At 37.8% G+C, this 23,264-nt stretch overlaps 1 protein-coding gene across 1 annotated transcript in view; it reads right to left on the bottom strand.

Moving 5' to 3' along the window:
* LOC106881982 (ras-related protein Rab-43) overlaps nt 1-21,078 on the bottom strand; it is a 37,669-nt gene extending 16,591 nt beyond the window's left edge. Inside the window, exon 1 of the mRNA XM_014932516.3 lies at nt 20,291-21,078. Coding sequence (XP_014788002.1) covers nt 20,291-20,488 — 198 coding nt within the window. The 5' untranslated portion in view covers nt 20,489-21,078. The remainder of the gene's footprint in view (nt 1-20,290) is intronic.
* Nucleotides 21,079-23,264: the final 2,186 nt, after the last annotated feature.

The following is a 23,264-nucleotide window of genomic DNA, read 5'->3' as shown; positions in this document are numbered from 1 at the left end:
TCGCATGACGCCATACAGGCACTTTTATTTGACACCACACAGGTGCTTTCATGTGGCACCTCACAGGTGCTTTTTACTAAATTAGTGTTTGGAATATTAATTAATATGAAAGTTTGATGGAAGGTTTTAATAAAAATTTGTTTTAAAACATGAAGTTGCTACCATAGAGAACCAGGGGTAACCTCAGGTGGGTTGGCATCAAAAGGGTTAATAAATCGTTATCAACCTGGACAAACCTCAGGTCAGCTCCAACAGATCTACAATCAGAAGCGTTCCGGTCATCATTATCCAGTTCCCTTCTCAGACATTTCATGTCTATGACTAAAACCATGCTAGCCAATGCAAGTCCTTTGTTTTTCAAGATGGTATGATGTAATTCGAAGGAGAGGGGGGGGGGTCACTACTATTTCTAGCAATTCAAGTGACCACATAGAAGCCACTTTCCTGGCTATTGTTCTTTTTCACATTGTTTCCATTCCAAAGTGCAAAGACAGAAAAAAAGAAAAGGAAAATGCCAGCTGTTTTCAGCCACAAATCAAAGATGAAAAACATGTTCCATTTTCTGTTCCACATAATATTCGTTTAGCCTGATGTCGACCACAAACAGACTTACAAACTTAGGATCAAACAAACATTCCAACTGTGACTACTGACCCCTACCTCACCCGGGACAACATTATGAACTGAGATCATCCTGTTTTTTTTTTTTTGGCGAGGGGTGGGGTAACATCTACAACACCATAGGCAGAATTGTCAGGGTATTGGAAAAAATAGTTGAACCCTTTAGCTTTCAAACCGGCCATATCTGGCCTCAATATTCTACCAGATTTATGTTAAAACAGGCCAGAAAGACCTTTCATACCTGTCCTAAAATGTCATTCTAAAAATAAGCAATCACATCATGAGAATCTCTTAGCTACAAGAGAATGCAAGAATAACTCAAAACCTCAACCACAGGGTTCTGGGTTCAGTCTCACTCTGTGGCACCTTGGCCGAGTTTCTTCTACTATAGCCTCAGGCTGACCAAAGCCTTGTGAGTGGATTTGGTAGACGGAAACTGAAAGAAGCCCATCATATATATTTATAAGTATGTGTGTGTATATGTTTGTGTGTCTGTGTTTGTCTCCCCCACCCAACATCGCTTGACAATCGATGCTGGTGTGTTTACGTCCCCGGAATTTAGCGGTTCGGCAAAAAAAGAGTCCGATAGAATAAGTATTGGGCTTACAAAAGAATAAGTCCTGGGGGGCGATTTGCTTGACTAAAGGCGGTGCTCCAGCATGGCCACAGTCAAATGACTGAAACAAGTAAAAGTAAAAATGAATATGTTATTGGATGTGCAGAATAGTTTTGTAACACATCCATTTGATATACATACATTATATATATATATATATATATATATATATATATATATATATATAATGTATATATATATATATAATGTATATATATATATAATGTATATATATATATATAATGTATATATATATATATATATATATATATATATAATGTATATATATATATATATATATATATATATATAATGTATATATATATATATATATATATATATATATATATATATATATAATGTATATATATATATATATATATATATATATATATATAATGTATATGTACCTATATGTGCTGTTAGGTGTGTGTATACATATACATATATAGAGACCTAAATTAAATAGTGCATGACTGACAACTGCTGGTCGCATTCTAAGAATGTCATCTAATAACTTAAACAATAACCTGACATTTTTTTTTATTAACGTAGCCTGCCACAGTGGTTGGATGGCACATCATATATAAATATTTATATATATATATCTCATTATATATGCGTATGCATGTATGTCTCTGAGTGTGTGTGTGTGTGTGTGTGTGTCAATGTGGAGGCACGCCTGCACACGTGCATGTGTCTGCGTATGCATGCATGTAAGCATGTCCATGACTCGTAGAGGTCTTACACTTTCTCCTCATTTGGTTGCAGTCTACCTTATCTCGTACATACAGTAACGCTAACAACTTTGCTGCTGTGCTATGTCTCACAATGTAGACCAGGTCACCAGCACAAAGGAGGCTGTCTTATATTTTGAGGACGGAAGTTTATGTTTGGAGGAACTGCTCTACAAAATGGTAAGCCTATGATTCAGCCTGCAGAGTATAGATCTCATTTGTATATCCTAGATGTAGATTGTCTTTTTTTTTGGCGTGGTATTCCTAAGGCTCTTACAACCCCTTCGATAGTCATTGACTCTTCAACGATTATTGAAAAGGTTGCAAGACACAATGAAAATCTTAGAAGAAATAAATTAGTAAATGAGTGGATATCATAAATGAGTGTGTTAAATATAAGGCACTAAAAGAGAATGACTCTCCCCAGACACAATAAAATATGCTTCAACACACGAATTCACATAAAGAATCTTGCAAACCAAATACAAAAACGAAACATATATATATATATATATATATATATATATATACACACATACAGTGAAACAGTACTATAGTGTAAAATTATTGACTGCTATTTCCAGTAAACATTGGTGCCTAATTGTACCACTATTCTATATTTGTATTTATTTATTTATGTATGTATGTATATATAAACTATGCTTATATACACACACACATACATATCTATGAATGTATGTATGTACAATATGCATACATACATAAAGTAAATACAGGGATAAGGGAAAAACAGAAGAAAAGAAGGAAAGAAGGAACAGATGGATGGATAGCCACAGAGAGAGAGGGAGAGAGAGAGAGGGAGAGAGAGAGAGGGAGAGAGAGAGAGACAAACAGACAGACAGAGGTGAAACTGTTATGAAGCTTATTAGGCTTCCTATGAAGGAACTACATATCTTACACAGGAAAAGTAAAATTTATCGAATTAAAGAATTTATTATTAGGGTCACACATATTTTTGTCAGTTTAATAGGTTAAGAGGAAACTAGGGGACAGTGTTACTCTTTTTGCAGACAACAGGGGTGGGTGGGTTCAATTTTGTTATAAGATGATAAGGGTGGGAGAGGGACAGTACATATGACCTTTGCAAACATTTCTTCCTGAATCAGCAAAAATTAATGCAGTTTGTAATTGATATCCAGTTTGTAAATTAATATGTCGGATTCAAGTAGGGAAAATCCCCGAGGAGGAAATACCAGAGGGATACAGTTCAGGGGGAAAGAATGACTGGGAGGTGAAATATAATCTGGAATAACGAGAAACAGAAGCAAGAGAGATGAATGTATTGAATAGATTTGTGATGGAGATGATAAGCAGCTCGTGTGATGTGCATGAAAATACTAACAGTGTGGTTGCTATTGGTAACGATTGAGTAACCCTTTTACATTTGCTTCACCTTTTCGTCTGTCTGTGTGTCAGTCTTTCTCTCTCTCTCTCCTTCATCACTATAACCATCACATTAGCCTCTGCACTCCCAAACTATGCTTACCCTCCTTCAACATTAAACACCTCAATGCATTCCCCCAGTATAAAGTCGGTAACTCTTTGGGACAAGGAAATAATAAAGAAGTTCTCTACTTGCTCCAGCCAACCGTTTTTCAAAGCAAGGCATAACAACCCCATCAATGTCCTGTAATATGGCAAGACTGTAAGTAGGTAACACCAGGAGATTCATTTGTAGTGGTCTACATAGCTAGATAGTTGAATGAACTGCTTTGCAAGAAAGATTATAGAGTAACCTCCCTTTTCTAAGTTTCCCGAAGCGTCTGTGTCATGAGACGTGACTCTTAATTCTTCAAGAAGCTTAGCGTTTCTCTTGGAAGTTTCTTAGAATATGTCTAGCTGTTCCATTAATAAAAACAGCTTGTTGGCCCAGCTCTTTGCTTCTTAGTCGATGAAACCGTTCACATCATTGCTATGTCCATCTATTCCTCTACGCCACATGACTGAAAACCACCACTTAGCTGTTATTTCTACATTTCCAATCTCTGAACTTTCTTGCATAGATTACTTCATTCAACTAGATTCTACATTTTGATTCTATGATTCTATGTATCATCATCGACCAACAAATAAAATATATTTCTATGTAGTAAATCTAATTGTAAGAAGGAATCATAACACCGTACACTTCACCTCAGCGGGCATCACAGCATGGTACCAGCCACTTAGCTATAGATAAGTACTATAAAGCACTAAAGATCCCCAAGCTGTAAGGATAGTTATTTATTTACAGGCAGATGAAATATACCAGAATTTGGTCCATCCCCCTTAGGTGTAGGTAAGCAACACAGCTTGGTACAATCCATCTAATTGTAAGAACGTACCTCAGTATGGTACAGAGTGCAGCAGAAAAACCTCTCATATCTTACATAGCCATTAGTGTGGCGCTAATTAAGTTAGACAGGTGGTAATGGTGTTTTCATATAGCTTATGTTTTGCAGTCTTCTTTCATTCACTATCATGGTTTGAAAGGATGAAAATTCTGTGTTTGTCGTCAAAACATTTATCAAGCATAGTAAATCTACAAAGGTATTTTTGCTGTACCCTGTACAATTTACTATTCTGCTCCATAACACTCTAGTCTGCACCATTCTCTACCTGTGCACTCAAACCAGAAACCGATTCCACAGAATGTTATGGAGGATCTCAAGGCTGACGCTGGTTACAATAGTGAGACACAGCATCATTTTGACAAAGTAGCGTACCTTTATCAGAAACAGGTCACAGCAGTTATACATTCTTTATAGAAAAATATGTGTATAAAAGATTATACACACTCCTCAAGCATATTTTAATGGGAAGTTTAATGCTTCTGCATGAAAAGCTATGAATATACCAGTTAGATATCAATTATGTTTGTGCATTTGTATGAATGATTTGTATGTATGTATGTATATTCATTCTTTCATTTGTTTCAGTCATTTGACTGCAACCATGCTGGAGCACTGCCTTTAGTCAAACAATTTCACTGCAAGACTTATTCTTTGTAAGCCTTGTACTTATTCTATTGGTCTCTTTTGCCGAACCACTAAGTCACAGGGATGTAAACACACCAACATCAATTGCATATGTGTGTGGGTGTATGTTTGTGTGTCTTCTGAAACAATGTCACTAGGTCTAGCGGTCTTCACCGGAGAAGTCTGAGCTGGACAGTGTCCACAGAAATCTCATCAGCGAAGCAAACCATTTCGTGTTTACGCACTGATCAAGTTAGCAAGGACCCTTTCACAGAAATTGTGAGTAACAAACATTATATTTGTTATGTAAAACACAAATAATCTGTAGCATTTGAGGAGAGCCTCATGTCAGATCTGTGTTGTCAAGGAAACAATCAGTGTTGTCAAGGAAACAGTAAGCAAAGAATCATTTTGTTAAGGAAATGGTCTGTATTGTTGAAGTAACCTGAGAATGCTAAATTCTTCTCCACTGGTCTTGTACATTCCATCAGAGATCACATTTGAGGTGGGCATGATAAACTTGATTAGAACACAACGTAATGACCACTCCTACAGACCTTATGTCTGTTGTCTTCTGACCCACGATAGAACTGTTGTAATCTAATCTGAAGCCATGCAGTCATTTGAGAAGGAATTCTAAATATGTAATTGCTAGAGTAATGAACACAACATGAATAAATGATTACAAGGATACATTTTAAAGTTCACAAATTTGGATGAAAAAGATTTGAGCCAATGAAAACCACTGCTAAATTTTTTATTCTTTCTTTTTCCTTAACATGTGCTTGTAAGAACGGAGTTAACCGATTCTATCTCCTCTATTACTTGAATGGTACTTTATTTTAACCATTCCCTTGAGGGATGAAGGGCAAAGTTGTATCTTAAGCAAGATTTGAACTCAGATTATAAAGTGCCAGAAGAAATGCTGCAAGGCATTTTGCCTGACAAATTAATGGATCTATCTATCTAATAATAATAATAATAATAATTTCTACTATGGGCACAAGGCTTGAAATTTTTCAAGAAGGGGGCCGGTCGAAAAGCTCGATCCAGTATACAACTGGTACTTAATTTATCAATCCTAAAAGGCAAAGTCAACCTCAGTGGAATTTGATCTCAGAATGTAGCGACAGGTGAAAATACCACTAAGTAATTCATCCAGTGTGCTAACGATTCTGCCAGCTCACCACATGGCTGTGATGCTTCCATACTACTTCTACTCGTGATCAGAGGTGCACCTATCGTCAGCCACTAAGGGACATACTCAACAGGTGACGGTCAAGCAGCTGACATGCAAATCTGTGGTATTGAGCAGAATATTTGCTATTATCATTAACCCTTTTGATACCAACTTGGCTGATAATGAGAATATCTGAAATAAACTCATCTGCTCTCACAAACGGAAATACTAAAAATGAATCCGACTGCTCTCAAAAATTAATTTTAAAAAACTGGAAAAATAATCCAGAATCCTTGTCTGGTACCTGATTGATCCCAATGGTAGTCATGGAATGTGAAGGTGGGTGTGCGGGCCGTGTTTGTAATGCTGTGTGTGTGTCGTCTGCAGTGGGAACAGGGACAGTTTTCTCTATGAAGGCCTTTTTTAGTCTATCCACTGACATAGTGTCTTTACGACCATTAAGGTCTATAATGAAAAATTTATCCATGCATGAAAGAAAACAGTGCTGTTAATGGATGTTTAATATCATCGTTGTGCATAAAAATGTGAGTCCTTCAAGGCAGAGCTAGAAATGCAATTGTCAAGCAGGTAAGAGGTTTTAAACGGGAGCAATATATTCAAAATTGGTAAAACGAAGAATTGTCAAGGATAAATTAAATTTATTATTGTTACTGAATATGTTAGTGTTATTAAATTTCTAGACGGTTTTGCTGCCATTTGTTTATGTAGTTTGATTTCTTTATCCACCAATTTCTGCTAAGATAGAGACGCAGAGTTTATACAGCTGGATGCCCTTCCTAACGCCAACCACTCCGAGAGTGTAGTGGGTGCTTTTACGTGCCACCGGCATGAAGGCCAGTCAGGCGGAACTGGCAACGGATGGAATTTGAAAACAATAATAATAATAATAATAAGGTGGCAGTAATAATAATTGTTTTTACTATTGACACAAGGCCTGAAATTTTTGGGGAGAAGGATAGTTGATTACGTCGACCCCAGTGCTCAAGTAGTGCTTATTTCATCAACCCCTAAAGGATGAAAAACAAAGTCAACCACAGCAGAATTTGGACCCCTAATGAAAAGGCAGGTGAAATGCTGCTAAGCATTTTGTCTGGCATGAAAATGATTCTGTCTGTTTGCAGCTTTATAATATAACATCATGTGGTGGTCATGTGATTGAGCAGACTCAGATGTTGTTATACATCACTCATCACAATGCGCTTTGCATTGTTTTAGCTTTCGAATGACATCACCCTGCTGGCAAGGCAAGCAGACCAACATCTCGCCTGATCAGGGGAGATGTTCTCCATCACAGGGTTAGCTATTTACAGTTGAGTGGATTGGAGCAACATGAAATGAAGTGTTTTTTGGTCAAGAACACATTACACGGCTGGTTTGGGAATTGAAACCATGATCTCATGATCATGTGTACAACACACCTAACCACTAGGCCACGTGCCTTCACATACTACAATATAATCCTTTCTATTAGAGGCACAAGGCCTGAAATTTGAAGGGAGGGAGCTAGTCGATCACATCGACCCCAGTACTTGACTGGTATTTAATTTATTGACCCCAAAAGGATGAATGGCAAAATCAACCTCGGCAGAAACTGAATGTAGCGCTAACGAATTACCGCTAAGCATTAAGGCTAGCTCACTGTCCTTTTAACATAATATAATAATATAATGTTAGGCATTGTAAATCAAGGAGATATATCTAAAGTGTTAGCTATGTTACTTTCTCTTCACAACACAATAACATGCATTTAAATTTTGCTCGTTTTTTCATATAAAACCTCAACCCACTTTCTTCTCACCACCTGTCTCTCTGCATCAATAGAAAATGAAAATGTGAGAGAGAGTGGGGGTGGGGTGGAGAAATGAAAGGTGATATGTAACAATAACACTTGTATTTATTTTATCTAAAATATTCTCTGACAAGAAACGAAGTTAAATATATATTATCAGGTAAATAAAACTGTGCCTTGGAATAAATTCAGAGTCATTAGAGCATCAGATAAAATGCTTTGTGGTGTCCATTGCAGCTATTTGAGGCCCGAGTTCAAATCAAAGCAAGGTCAACTTTGTTTTTCGTTATTTTGGGGGTTGATAAATATATTACCAGTCTGCACAGAGACCCTGGGAGTGGATCAGACATGTCCTCAGTTGAGATCGAGAAAGTGACTGTATGGTGGCACTGAAATGGTAACCCGAGGGGAAAAGAGCAGCAGGGTACCCTAAAACCATATTGTGAAGGACCATTGACAAGGGAAGGAGATGAGAATGGTGGAGGAGCAGGAATGATACCAGGACAGTAGCAGAAAACAGCTGGTTAGAGAGATTGTGTTGTGGCCTTATGTACCTCGTGGTATGGGGAGAACTAACTAACTAACTAACTAACTAATTAGTCCAGTGCAGGGGTTGGTCCTTTCATTCTCTGTTGATAAGGAACTTGATGTGGCCAGACCTAGAGAATGATGAGCTCTCTTAAGTTTTAAAATTTCCAGGGTGCACCATATGTTACAATGATCCCTTATGATTGTAGCTGGAGGTCAGGGCCCCAAGGTAAAAATACAATAATTATTAGGGTGCCAATACAGCATGAATTGTGAAAATATATAAATACGTGTGTGTGAGCATGTATGTATGTGTGTTTATATGTGTATGTTTATGCCTGTGTCTGTATATATATTGTTTGTTTGTTGGCACTCCGTCGCTTACGATGTCGAGGGTTCCAGTTGATCCGATCAATGGAACAGCCTGCTCATGAAATTAACGTGCAAGTGGCTGAGCACTCCACAGACACATGTACCCTTAATGTAATTCTCGGGGATATTCAGTGTGACACAGTGTGACAAAGCTGACCCTTTTGAATTACAGGCACAACAGAAACAGGAAGTAAGAGTGAGAGAAAGTTGTGGTGAAAGAGTACAGCAGGGTTCGCCACCATCCCCTGCCGGAGCCTCATGGAGCATTTAGGTGTTTTCGCTCAATAAACACTCACAACGCCTGGTCTGGGAATCGAAACCGCGATCCTATGACCGCGAGTGCGCTGCCCTAATTACTGGGCCATTGCGCCTCCACTGTATATATATATATATATTTGTAAATAGTGAGGGATTACTCCAAATTTTTATTGGTTCACTCTGAGTTAGGTATTCAAAATAGGTTATTCAAGTTAAAATATAAATCCAATAATATTCTAATAAGATAAGAATTTAGAGATATATTCTGTTGGATAATTCTGAATATATCACCTAAACCATATATCATATATGTAATAACGGAGTAAGGGATTCTGTAATGGTGATGCAACTGGATTTACATAGTGGGGACACAAATGGGTTATACAGGGGAGGGGACACGAATGGGAAACATAGCAGTGAGGACATAACTGGGCCACATAGCAAAGGCAAAACTTGATTGCAATGTGGGGACACAGGTGGGTTATATAGAGGGGACATGACTGGGTCATATAGTGGTGATGCAACTGGAATATATAGTGGGGCTACAACTGGGTGACATAGTGGGGAGGCAACTGGGTTTTGTAGCAGGGAAACAACTGGGTTATACAGCAGGGACCTAACTGAGTTAAGTAGCAAGGACACAACTGGGTTACCTAATCCCGATTATGTAACACAAAAGGGTTACATAATCGGGATGCAAGTGGGTAACATAGTAGGGACACAACTGGCACAATGACTGAGTTATTTAATGGTGAAACAGTTGGTCTAAATGAGGGCAACGCAAGCGACTTGCATAGTGGTGGTCCCACAACTGGGGTTGCGATTTTGGCACATGGGGTTTGTGTTATGATAAAATATATGAGTCACGTAGTCACGCGATAGCGATATATCTGCTGCTTGATTGTGGCGCAACTGGATTACATAGCGACAGCATAATTAAACTGCGATGGTTAAATTATTGCGTTGTATGATGGAACGTGGAATATAAAGAGCTGGAACAGGATATTACGAGGTACTTACATCGTCAAACACTAACGATTTCACTAATTAATTTCTCTGGATTGGTGGTACTTTATAAATGTTATTTGTTATTTCTTTTTTGTTGACCCCCAGAAGAGATGAACAGCAAAGATGGTGATAATGCGGATAATGGTATCGATGGTGGTGGTGATGATGGTGATGATGTTGCGGGTGGTGGTAGCACTGGCGGTGGTGATGATGGTGGTAGTGTTGATGGTGATGGTGGTGGTATTGATTATGATGATGGTGTAGACGTAGACAGTGGTGACAACAATGATGATTGTGATGGTGGTGCTGGTAGTGTTGGTGAAAGTAATGGTGGTGGTGATGATGATAGTGGTACTGATGGTGGTGTAGAAGGTGGTGGTGGTGGTGGTGGTGGTAGTTGCGGCATAAAAAGTACCCGGTACACTCTTTAAAGTGGCTGGCATTTAGGAAGGGCGTCCAGCTGTAGAAAGCAAGCCAAAGCAGACATTGGGGCTTGGGGGGCAATCCTTTGGCTTGCCTGCTCCTGTCGAAGTGTCTAACACTAAGCCAGCATGGAACAGACACATGATGATGGTGAAGACGGCGATGACTCTGATGACGACGACTATTATGATGGTGATGGTGACGACTATGAAGGTGATGATGATGACGACGACTATGATGGTGATGATGACGACGACTTTGATGGTGATGACGACAACGACTATGATGGTGATGATGATGACGACGACAACGACTATGATGATGACGACGATGACAACAACTATGACGATGACGATGATGACTATGATGGTGGTGATGATAATTATGACGAAGATGATGATGGTTTTCCTTAACTATCTAATCCAATATGTACCTTTTTCTCATATATTGTGATGGACAGGTTCCTCCTATGCTGAATTTTCATAGAAATTACTAAAAGCAAGAACTTAGATAACAAAATTCTTCTGAATTTGGACCCTGGTCTTCGACTTTCGCCCTCGGTCTCCTACTACAGCCTTGGATTAACCAAATCTTTCTGGGTGGGTTTGGTAGACTGAAACTGATAAAAGCCCATCATTGTGTGAGTGTGTGTGTGAATCTAGGCATGCATTGTATATGTGTATGTATGCATGTGTGTGTGTGTGTGTCCTTGTCTTGATGTCACACAATACTTGTAAATAAGCATCACCATACAACAAGTGGTGTTGTTCATTTCCAATCTTCCATGAAAACATGTCTGGCCATGAAGTGGGGGGGGAACAGGTGAGAGTGGGGACAGGAAGGGCATCCAGCAGTGGAAAAATCTGCCTTAACAAATTCTCTCTGACTCATGGGACAAAGGATGGTAAAGGCAATCATGGGATGAAGAATAGTAAATGATGGTGATGACAACAATGATGATGATGATGATGATGGTGATACTGGAACTTGTCTCATTACCAGTTGCATTCTCTCCTCATTAGTAGCCTAATGTTTTCACTCATATTCTTAATCCCAGCAAAGATCATTCTTTGAAAACATGTTCAACCATTTAGCATTTAACCCTTTCATTACCATATTTCTGTTGAGATGCTCTGTGTTTCTTTCAATTAATTTTAGATATAACAAAGAGTTTAGTAAAATAACTTCGTTATCATTAAGCTAGTGTTAGGAACATAAATTGTGATTAAAGTTTGGTGGAAGATTTTAATTCAAAACTTATGAAAACAAGACATTTGTACTACAGAGCCAGAGGCGGTTTCAGCCAGGTTGGCAACGAAAGGGTTAAGAGAAGCTATTTGAGAAAGGAAGAATGATTTTATTGCTGCTGAAGTCATCTTCACCTTTCATATCTTCAACATCAATATTAATGGGACCTGTGGAAATTCCACAGAGCGAAAAAGATTAACCCTTCTGTTACCATATTTCTGTTGAGATGTTCTGTGTTTCTTTCAATTAATTTTAAATATAACAAAGAATTTAGTAAAATAGCTTAGTTATTGTTAAGCTAGTGTTAGGAACATAAATTGTGACTAAGGCTTGGTGGAATATTTTTATTCAAAACTTATGAAAACAAACATTTGTACTACAGAGCCAGAGCTGGTTTCAGCTGGGTTGGTATCAAAAGGGTTAAACTGGCAGTATCCAGCCAAAATATTCCACCTGTTTTATGTTCAAACTGGCCATATCACGCCTTTCACACCTACCCTACAATGTCATTCTAAAAGTAAACAATCGCATCATTGAAATTTCCAATCTATAAGATAATGCAGGATTAATTCAAAACAATGTGGATTAATAAGGATTACATTTAACAGAATAATCTGAATGCGAAAGGGCTAAATAAGTATTTCACTTCTTTCGGTCATTAGACTGTGGTCATACTGGAGCACTGTCTTGAAGAATTGTTTAGTTGAATGAATCAACCCCAGGACTTGTTCTCTTGTCAAACCTGGTACTTGTTCTAGCGCTCTCTCTTTGCCAAACCAGTAAGTTACAGAGACACAAACAAACCAACACTGGTTGTCAAGCAATGGGAAATGGGGAGAAACACAGAGACAAAGATACACACACAACTATCTATCTATCTACCTACCTACCTGTCTATCTATCTACCTACCTACCTGTCTGTCTGTCTATCTATCTACTTGTCTGTCTACCTACCTGTCTGTCTATCTATCTACCTATCTGTCTATCTATCCGCCTATCTATCCGCCTATCTATCTGCCTATCTATCTCTCTGTTTATCTATCTATCTCTTTGTCTATCTGTCTCTCTCTCTCTATCTACCTACCTACTGTACCTATCTCTCTCTCTTTCTCTCTCTCTATTGATCTATCTATATCTATACATATATCGTTGCTATTATGCAAAAGTGTCATGAGTCCAAAACATTGCTTTTTCAGAAAACGAAAAAATAGTTTCACAATTCCATAGTAAAACCGTTGTACTACGCTTTGACAATTTTTGATATCTTGGCATCTGAAGCTGCTGGAGATACGATAGCCTGACCAAAAGAACCAACTATTGCAAACAAAAATAAATATTGCAAAAAAAACCCGCATAGCAATGACATCTTTCATTTCTTAGTTGTTTTTGGTTGTTAGACTGTGGTCAGCTGGGTGGGGCAATGCCTTGAAGAATTTTTTAATTGAATGAATTTACCCAAGTACTTTTTATTTTTCCTTAAACCTGGTATTTATTCTATTAGTGTCTCTTTACCGAACTGCTAAGTTGTCAGGCAGTGATGGGGGGGGGGGGACAAACACAAAGACACACACACACCCAAACAAACACACAACAGGCCTCTTTCAGTTTCCATCTACCAAATCCACTCACAAGGCTTTGGTTGGCCTGAGGCTATAGAATAAGACACTTGCCTAAGATGCCACACAGTGGGACTGAACTCAGAACTGTGTCGTTGGGAAGCAAACTTCTTACCACACAGCCAAGGCTGCACCTATCTGTGTATTGTACCTGGTTTAAATATTTCATTTCACAGGTAAATCAAAACCTTTCTAATCACACAGTGCACTCTTTCTTACAGTACCCCCCCCCCCCCCCCCACTGTGAGCTTACAACACGTTTAAAATAACAAGGTTGTACTGAGTTTAACCATTTTTATACCAACCTACCTGAAACCACGCCTGCTCCAATGATATAAGCTTCCTGTTTTAACCCTTTCGCTACTAACCCAGCTGAAACCGCCTCTGGCTCTGTAGTACAAATGTCTTGTTTTCATAAGTTCTGAATTAAAATCTTCCACCAAACCTTAGTCACAATTTATGGTCCTAACATTAGTTTAACGATAACTAAGTTATTTTACTAAATCCTTTGTTATATTTAAAATTAATCAAAAGAAACACAGAGCATCTCAACAGAAATACAGTAACAAAAGGGTTAGATATCAAATGATTCATAGTATATATAAAAATTATCTAAATTAAAACTTTCTATCAAAAGTTCATGTAAATCTATTTTCCAAATATCAACTTAATATAACAGTTCTTTTATTAAATTCTTCTCAAAATAAATACGATAACAAAAAGGTTAAAGTGAACTATATTACAACCTTCCATCAAAGTTTTATGTTAATTTGTGTTTCAAACACCAGCTTAATAATAAGTTATTTTACTAAGGCACATGGCTCACGATCGTGAAGTTGTGAGTTCGATTCCAGACCTGGCTGCATGTGTTCTTGAGCAAGACCCTTTATTTCATGTTGCTCCAGTTCCCTCAGCTGTAGAAATGAGTTGTGACATCACTGGTAACAAGCTGTATCATGGCCTTTGCCTTTCCCTTGGATAACATCGGTAGTGTGGAGAAGGGGAGGCTGGTATGCATGGGCGACTGCTGGTCTTCCTTAAACAATCTTGCTCGGACTTGTGCTTCGGAGGGTAACTTTCTAGGTGCAATCCCATGGTCAGTCATGACCGAAGGGGGTCTCCTCCTCATTTTACTAAATTCTTCATTATTTTAAAAAATCAATTGAAACGAAGGCAGTGTATTGCAACAGAAATATGGTAACAAAAGGGCTAAACCTTTTGTAGGGAAATGACTAATCAATAGGAAATTGTAAGGGAATTTAGTCTTAAGTGTTGCTCAAGACAACATTTCTTAAATCTCTATTGGGATGTCTGATGGATTAAGTACAGCAAAACCTTTTAAAGACAGTTTTCAGATTGTTTAACTCTTTCATTACCATATTTCTGTTGAAATACTTTGCCCTTAATTAAATTAAATTTTTTAAAATAATGAAGAATTTTAGAAAAATAAAATTTTCATTATTGATCTGGTGTATGGAAAAGGATTAATTCGTATCACCTTAAATCAGGAAGCTTATGCTATCGAATGAAAGGTAGTCTCAGTTGGAATGGTACCAAGAGGGACAATCTCTCAAGAAATTTGCCACAAGAAAGCACTTGTGCCAGTGCCGGGTAAAAAGCACCCATGCCGGTGGCACATAAAAGGCACCCAGTACACTCTGTAAAGTGGTTGGTGTTAGGAAGGGCCATAAAAACCAAGCCAAAACCGATGACTGGGGCCTGGTGCAGCTCTCTGGCTTACCAATTCCAGTCTCACCATCTAACCCATGCCAGCTGGGAAAACAGACATTAAATGATGATGATGATGATGATATGTAGCACCATTAATTCAGACATGTCTTTTTCTCTCCATTTTTTCCCCCTCTCTCCATCTGTTTTCTTTCCTCATTCCTTTTTGCAGAAAAGCATAGGATCAAGATATTTAAGACTTCTTCCATTTTCCCTGAACATCAAACAAATACACACTGTTTGTTGTTCTTTCACCAATCTCTGTTTTTTTGTATACACACACACACACACATGCACACATATATATTATGTGTGAGTGTGTATGTATGTATGTGTGGGTATTTACTTTTTGTACAGCCTGGTACTTACTCTATTGCTCTCTTTTGCCAAACTGCTAAGTTACAGGGACACAAATGTACCAACACCAATTGCCAGGCAGTGATGGAGGACAAACATGGACATGAACACACACATTACAATGGGCTTCTTTCAGTTTCCATCTATCAAATCTTCTCATAAAGCTTTGGTTGGCCTGAGGCTACAGTAGAAGACGCTCACCCAAGGTGCCATGTAACAGGACTGAACCTAGAACCATGTGGTTTGGAAGCAAATTTCTTATCACACAGCCACACCTGAAGATATATAACATTTTTTTCGGTTAGAAGATTCCCTGAGACATGGAATATATTCCAAGGATCCCTATAAATAAGAAGGTTCCAAAATGCTAGTATAAAGTGTAGGTAGAGGTTGCTGTTGACGCTGTCGTTTAGCCCAAAGTTTGCCACCTCAACTGAGCAGACTAATAGCCAAAGGCCTTCCAACTATGTCCATGCCATCTATCTTCTTGGACACTGTATTCCATGTACCATTCACTTTTTTAAAACTGTAGCGTGTGGTTTGAAAGGCGATTTGGCTGCACTGTCTAGCAAGTCAAACGACCCTATAGAGGCTGCCTCGTTGGCATGAGAGTGAAGAGGCAGGTGTGTGTATAGAGCATTGAGTGTAGAGGTGGGTGTTTATAGCAGACAGTTTAGAGTAAACAGTGAAGTAGATATTAGAGTACTAGGTGTCTGATGGCATCTACCATACTCATACATATATACATATATATCTATACACTCATACACACACACACACACACATATATATATATATATATATATATGCATACATACATGTGTGTGTATATATATATATATATATATATAGTCATATATGAATATATATATATGTATGCATATATGAATATATGTGTATATATATATATGAATATATATATATGTATGCATATATGAATATATGTGTATATATATATATATGAATATATATATATGTATGCATATATGAATATGTGTATATATATATATATATATATATATATATATATATATATATATATATATACATACACACACACACATATATATATGTAGGTTTGTAAGTATGTATGCATACACATTGTAATAATTATCCGTGTGTAATAACTGAAGAGAACGCAGTGTTTGTGTGTTTGTGTGTGGAGATAGATACGCACATACAAATACAGTCACATCTGTGGAGTAACCTACCTACATATATTAACACATTTATGCATACATACAAACACTATTTACCAGACAACTTATACTCAGCTACCCACGTTATAAGATATATGATATGTATGTAGTTACATGTATGCATGTACGTGTGTGTGTGTATATATTTACATACATATATAAATATGTATATATATTTACATATATATTTCTCTCTCTCTTTCTGTATATATATATATATATATATATATATATATATAATACACACACATCATATGTATTATGGGAGATAAACATTTGAGAGATCTACATATATATATATGTATATATATAACAAATATACGATTCTTGTACATATATACATACACACACACATATGCATGTATGTATGTATTATGCAAGTTCATAGAGGAACTAACATGTGGTTGCTCAACCTACTAGAAATAGCAGTTAAATCTTCTTCAAATCACACCCTACAGTTTTAAAAAGGACACGTTGATATCGGAGTCCGGGTGGAGAAAAAGCATGCATGGAACAGAAGAAAAAAAAATGCAAGGGCAGGATGGTCATATATGGAATTTCTTTGATGATAGGTCAGCTTAACCAGAGCTGACTTGTGACTAAACAACATTATATGTGTGTATATATATGTGTATGTATGTGTGTGTAGTGTATGCATGTATGTATGTGTAAATATGCACACATATTCACACGCCTAATTTGACATGACTCATAAGTCTGTCTTGACAGAGACACATGCAAACTGATTGACAATACATACATACACACCATATACACAAATACTGATATATATATATACATATATATATAATATATAGGCATGTATGTATGTACACGTATTTATTTATGATTGTCCTTGCTTTATTACATTTGAATGTTTTAACAGCTCCAGTTAGATTATATTCTGTCTCTGTTTGGCTCTCTCTCTCTTAGACAAAAATATCAATAATAATAATAATAATAATAATAATAATAATAATCCTTTCTACTAAAGACTCAAGGCCTGAAATTTTGGGGTAAGGGGATCGGTTAATTACACCAGCCCCAGTGCTCCACTAGTATTCATTCTATCGACCCCAAAGGGATGAAGGGCAAACTGTGGCAGAATTTGAACTCAGAACATAATGATAATAATGATAATAATAATAATAATTTCATTTATATCGGCCACAAGGGCGATGGATAAGAGGTACAATACAAAGACTTACATAAAGTGTGGGAGTTTAATGATAATAATAATAACAACAACAACAATTGATTCTAATTAAGGCATAGGGCCAATAATTTTCAGGGGAGAGGTAGGTCAGGCGATTTCATCGACCCCTGAAGTCCTAGATTGGTAAATAATAATTTATTATTATTATTATTATTATTATTATTATTCTTTCTACTATAGGTACAGGGGTTGAAATAAGGGGTGGGGGGAAAGCTAGTTGATTACATTGATCTCCCATACCCAACGGGTACTTTTATCTTAATGTCCCCTCCCGCCTCCGAAAGGATGAAATCAAATTTAATGATAATAATAATAATAATAATAATAATAATAGTAATCATCATCATCATCAGTAGTAGTAGTAGTATAACAACAATCCTAATGTTTCCTAACAATAAATATAATAATCCTCATTAATCCTTTAATTAACTAATCTTTAATCGATAGCTAATTGCTATGAGGATGACATGACTATTATTATTATTATTATTATTATCTCTACCAGTACATGTACATATAAACACAGTTACAGAAAGCTTCAGGTTAAACAAATACCACCAGCAAATCGTTAATTACTATAATTAATACTAATTATTGTGGTTGTTGTTGTCTTTGTTATTTATTTAGACAAAACACAATACTTAGGGTTGATTTATATATATTTTGGAAATTTTTTTTTTAATTTTGTTTTAATGTTGTGTGTGTGTGTGTGTGTGTGTGTGGAGTTGGTTTATAATTTGAAGACTCCAGCTTCTGAATCCATGCTCTGGTGTCTGTAAGAGATCCTAATTATATTTGTATATAATTATGCAATGACCACCCTGAAGAAAGGCATTTAAAATACCTGTATATACACAGATATGCGTGTGTATGTATATATATATATAGATGTGTGTATGTGTGTATATATATGTATGTGTGCATATGTATACACACACACATACATACACGTCTGTGTATGTATATATATAGATAGATAGATAAACAGTGGACAGATAGTGAGAGATAGATAGATAGATAGATATAGAGATAGATAGATAGGCTTAAACATACACACAGCCATATGTTAATAGGGATATGTTTGGTATGCCAAAGTCTATGTATGTACAAACGAATCTTGAAAAGGCGGACAGGCAGATAGGACGAAGAAAAAAAAAGAGAAGGAAGACGAAAGAAAGAAAGAACAGGTTCGCCATGGAACTCGTTTTTTTTTTTTCAATGTAATGAGTATCCGGAATAGAAAGTGACAATGGGTGGGAAAAAAAAAAGAATAAAAACGCAAATACCAGAAGACAGTTTGTTGCCTCTGGTCATTGAAAGTAACGTAGGGTGCCCCACGGCGGTGGCCAGAAGAGGTGGTTGTGATAGTGGTAGCTGGCAGAGTGGTGGTGGTGGTGGTGTGGTTGTTGTTGTGGTGGGGCCGTTGCGGTTTAGTTTGTGATCACGGTTATAGGACAATCGTCGTTATTTTGGTGGTGGAGCAGTTGTGCTGTTGGTTATGATGGTGGTGGTGGTGTCGACTACAGTGGTGTTATGCTAGGGCAGTTGTGGCGGTAGTTGAATGATAACAGGTCGTTGTTGTTATTAATCCCAGGTTAATCGTGATCGAGCAAAGGCGTTCCAGCCGTGACTACCCCCCCTTTTTTTGTGCATATTAAAGACATCATCCAAAATGTCGTTATGATCTGAGGGAGATTTGGTTTGTATTTCTAGCAAGATGAGAATCCCTTGTGGCGGTTTCTAGTGGTCGTGATGGCGGTGGAGCAGTGTGTTGTTGGTTGTAGTGTTGATGATGGAAGGACAGTTGTAAAGCTGATTATTGTTGTTGTTTAGCCACAGGTCAACCCAATGCGAGCAGATTTAGGATCGAAGGCAATCCAGCCACGGTCTTTCTGTATTTGTGGGATTATACCTAGGACTACCGAGGCATACGTGATCCAACAAGTCCTATCCTTTTCTAAAAATGAGTACGAGGGTGTACGTGTGAGTGGGGTTACGATTTGATGGATATTTAGCTGCTATTTCTAGCAAAAACATCGACTACCTAAAAGCTCTCTGAACGATCGTGATGGATTGCGGTGGTCGTACGATGGGGGTGGGGATCATTATATTTTTAACCCAGCCAACAACTAAACTAGGATGTCCAGTAATTATCATCAAAATATATGAGCGATACGTTAACCAAAATTAGTAATTAGCTTCTAATTACGATATCTTTATTTGCCACAAGGGCAACCGATAAGGGGCATTACTAATTAACTTAATAATCACGATAGGTTTATTTGCCACAAGAGCAACAGATACGCATAAGGGACGAAGCACACAACAAATAACATTAATTAAAAAATACTTAAGGGTCCAAACATTTGGGACCCCCTTTTTTTTTTGTCCTCACCTTGACTAGTTTACCATCGATCTGAAGAGTCTTCATGGTAAAATCAACTCCGATTGTGCTGCCGTGTTTCTCCAGATATGTCCCAGACTTGAAGCGCTGCACCACACAGGTCTTGCCAACACCAGCATCGCCGATTAGGACGATCTTGAACAAGAAATCAAACGAGTCATCTGGGTCTAAATGTGAATGATACGCCATCGTTGCAACAATAAAAAATAATTAATTAAAAATATAAGCCTTGATGTGTGATGTCTGTCCGTATATATCTAACCAGACTGTCTCTTTTTCTTTCTCTATATATATTCTTATTATCCTTATTTCCTTCGAAGTCCCACCCCGATACTATCGGTCCTCGTTCGCTGCCTTCGTCATAGCCAGCCACTTGCAACTTGGTCTGTCTCTTTAAAAATAATATATTTATATACACCATGTATTGAGTGCTTTTCCCTTTCGTTTGTAAACATACACGTATATAGATTACTGCACTTCTCTCTCCATATATTCTTCTTTGTGTGTATGTGTGTGTATATATTGACAGAGATGGGTAGACTAGTAGATCGGGTGTATGTAGAGGTATTGGTATATAATATATAAATATATATATGTGTGTGTGTGTGTGTGTGTGTATTGTATGTATGTATAAATGTAGGTATGTATGAGCGGCTAGGTTAATGTCCAGAACAGTAGCAGCAACACAATCAAGTGCGTGCTGGAATCGAAATGACACACACGAAACCTGCTACGCGTCTTCCCTCTCATACACACACACACTCGCTCTGTATGAAGGTGCGCGCGTGCGTATTTGTATGCGGGTATATGTATGTGTGCGTCTCTCTCTGTCTTTATGCGTTTGTGTGCATTTATATATGTGTACGAACAACTATATGCGTGTGTGAGTGTGTGTGTGTGTGCATTTATATACGTATGTGTATTTATGAACAGCTATATGTGTATGTGTGCGTGTATAGTATGTAGGTATGTGTTTATATGTATGTGGGTGTGCGTTACACAAAAGTATGTGTAAGTGTAGAAACCGGAAGTGACGTAAGCGCAGCATCAGCAATCACTTCCTTCAAAGGTTACCTGTCCCGCCGCAGGCTGTCTCGCCCTGACATTCTTTATCTCTTTATCTTCAATCCCCTACAGTAGCTGAAGATAAAATACCTTCCGGGTAGACGACGATTCTGGCGACACAGTTTCGATTTTCAATCGTAGCTATTTCAAAAAATAGTCCCTAGAATCGGTAGACATAAACGGATTGGATTATTCTCGTCCGTTTTAGTCTCCAGGGCAGGGTCCCCTGACCTTCAGAGTGTCTAGCCGAGATTACTAACACATGATGTGCTTCGTATGCGACTTTAATATCCGTAAATCGATGTCTGCAGAGAAAGCATGAGAAGGAAGAGAATTCTTAAGAGTGGACGTTCCGAGGAGGAATAATAACTGGACATGGTGTTTAGTGTGGAATATTGTGGATGAGAGGGTGGGTTAGAGGAATTGGTGTGAAAGGGTGCTAGCTCTGAGGAGCAGAGGGCATAAGATACTCGAACCCTTAATTAAAGTGGGGAACCTTTTCTGTATTTAAAGACTTCATCGATTTAAGCGAAATCGAATGCGGCTATCGTTCGCGCGCGCGAGCATACTTGGTTGTGGATCGGCAGAATCGTTAGCTTCGCGACATTTACGTTCTGAGTTCAAATTCTGCTAGGGTCAAACTTTACCCTTTAAAGGTCAATAATACAACCTGTCAAAATTTGGAGTTGGTTATCAATTAGCCCCTCTTTGCAAAATCTCAGGTCTTATGCTTAGTGAGGGTCCGGAAATGGTACATCCCAGTCACCCATTCTGATAAGATGGGTGACTGACAAAAACGGTTTGAGTGAAAGGCCCCACTCTAAGTATACGTCTGTAGAATGAAGAGCATGATTGAGGGCTTGTACCTTTGGTGGTCTGGGTAGTCCTGAATTTATGGGGTTCCTTAATCCTTTAGAGTTTTGATTAATCCGCTAAATGCAATGTTTATGCATTCACATTGTTATAAAATAATCCTACATTATTTCATAGCTTTAGGATTTCGATGGTATGGTTGTTTATGTTTAGAACTATATTGTAGGGTAGGTGTGAGAGGCCACATCTGGCCGATTTCAGCATAAAACAGGTAGATATGAATTACTTGTAGGCCCACGGTATATCGTTATACAACCAAAATATGCTACGAAGTATATCAAATGTTTTTGTGAGTCAATACCGTATATTACTGTGTTAGCAATGCATTTAAACCACGCAAGGTCATCTCTACAGATATTCTATAGAAATTATCGGCGAGAGTAAAGAATACGTACACCCAATGGTTAGGGCTAGGTTTAGGGCTTAGGATTAGGGTTAAGGTTAGGGTTTTTGTTACACCGAAAACAGGTGGTGTAGGTATTCTTTACCTCCACCGAAATTATAGCCAGCACTGGTTTTATAACGACGTTTTGTATCCGAGACGCAGTGGGACTGAACCCAGAACCATGTAACTAGGAAGCAAGCTTTTTACAACATTTCACCATCTTTTCCATTTCTCTCTCCTTATCCTTTATGTAAATCCTCACTCAAATTGCTGTCCGTCCGTGTGGTATCCTCCTCATCTATGCCCCTGTGACTAATAAAAGAAATTATTATTATTATAAAGCAAGCTGGCAGAATCGTTGGTACGCTGGGCAAAATGCTTAACACCCTTTTGTCCATCTTTACGTTCTGAGTTCAAATTCCACCGAGGCTGACTTTGCATTTCTTCCTTTCAGGGTCGATAAATTAAGGACCAGTGAAACACTGGGCTCAATGTAATTGACTAGACCCCTCCACCCCCAAATTTCAGACTTTGTGCATTTAGTAAAAAGGATTATTATTATTATTATTAGAAAGGCAGTGAGGTGGAAGAATGGTAAGCACGCCGGGCGAAATGCTTAGTGGTATTTCATCTGACGCTACG

The sequence above is a fragment of the Octopus bimaculoides genome, chromosome 25, assembly GCF_046866305.1.
Source record: "Octopus bimaculoides isolate indiv1 chromosome 25, ASM4686630v1, whole genome shotgun sequence".
NCBI classification, from domain to species: Eukaryota; Metazoa; Mollusca; class Cephalopoda; order Octopoda; family Octopodidae; genus Octopus; species Octopus bimaculoides.
This window is presented reverse-complemented; position numbering and strand designations above follow the sequence as displayed.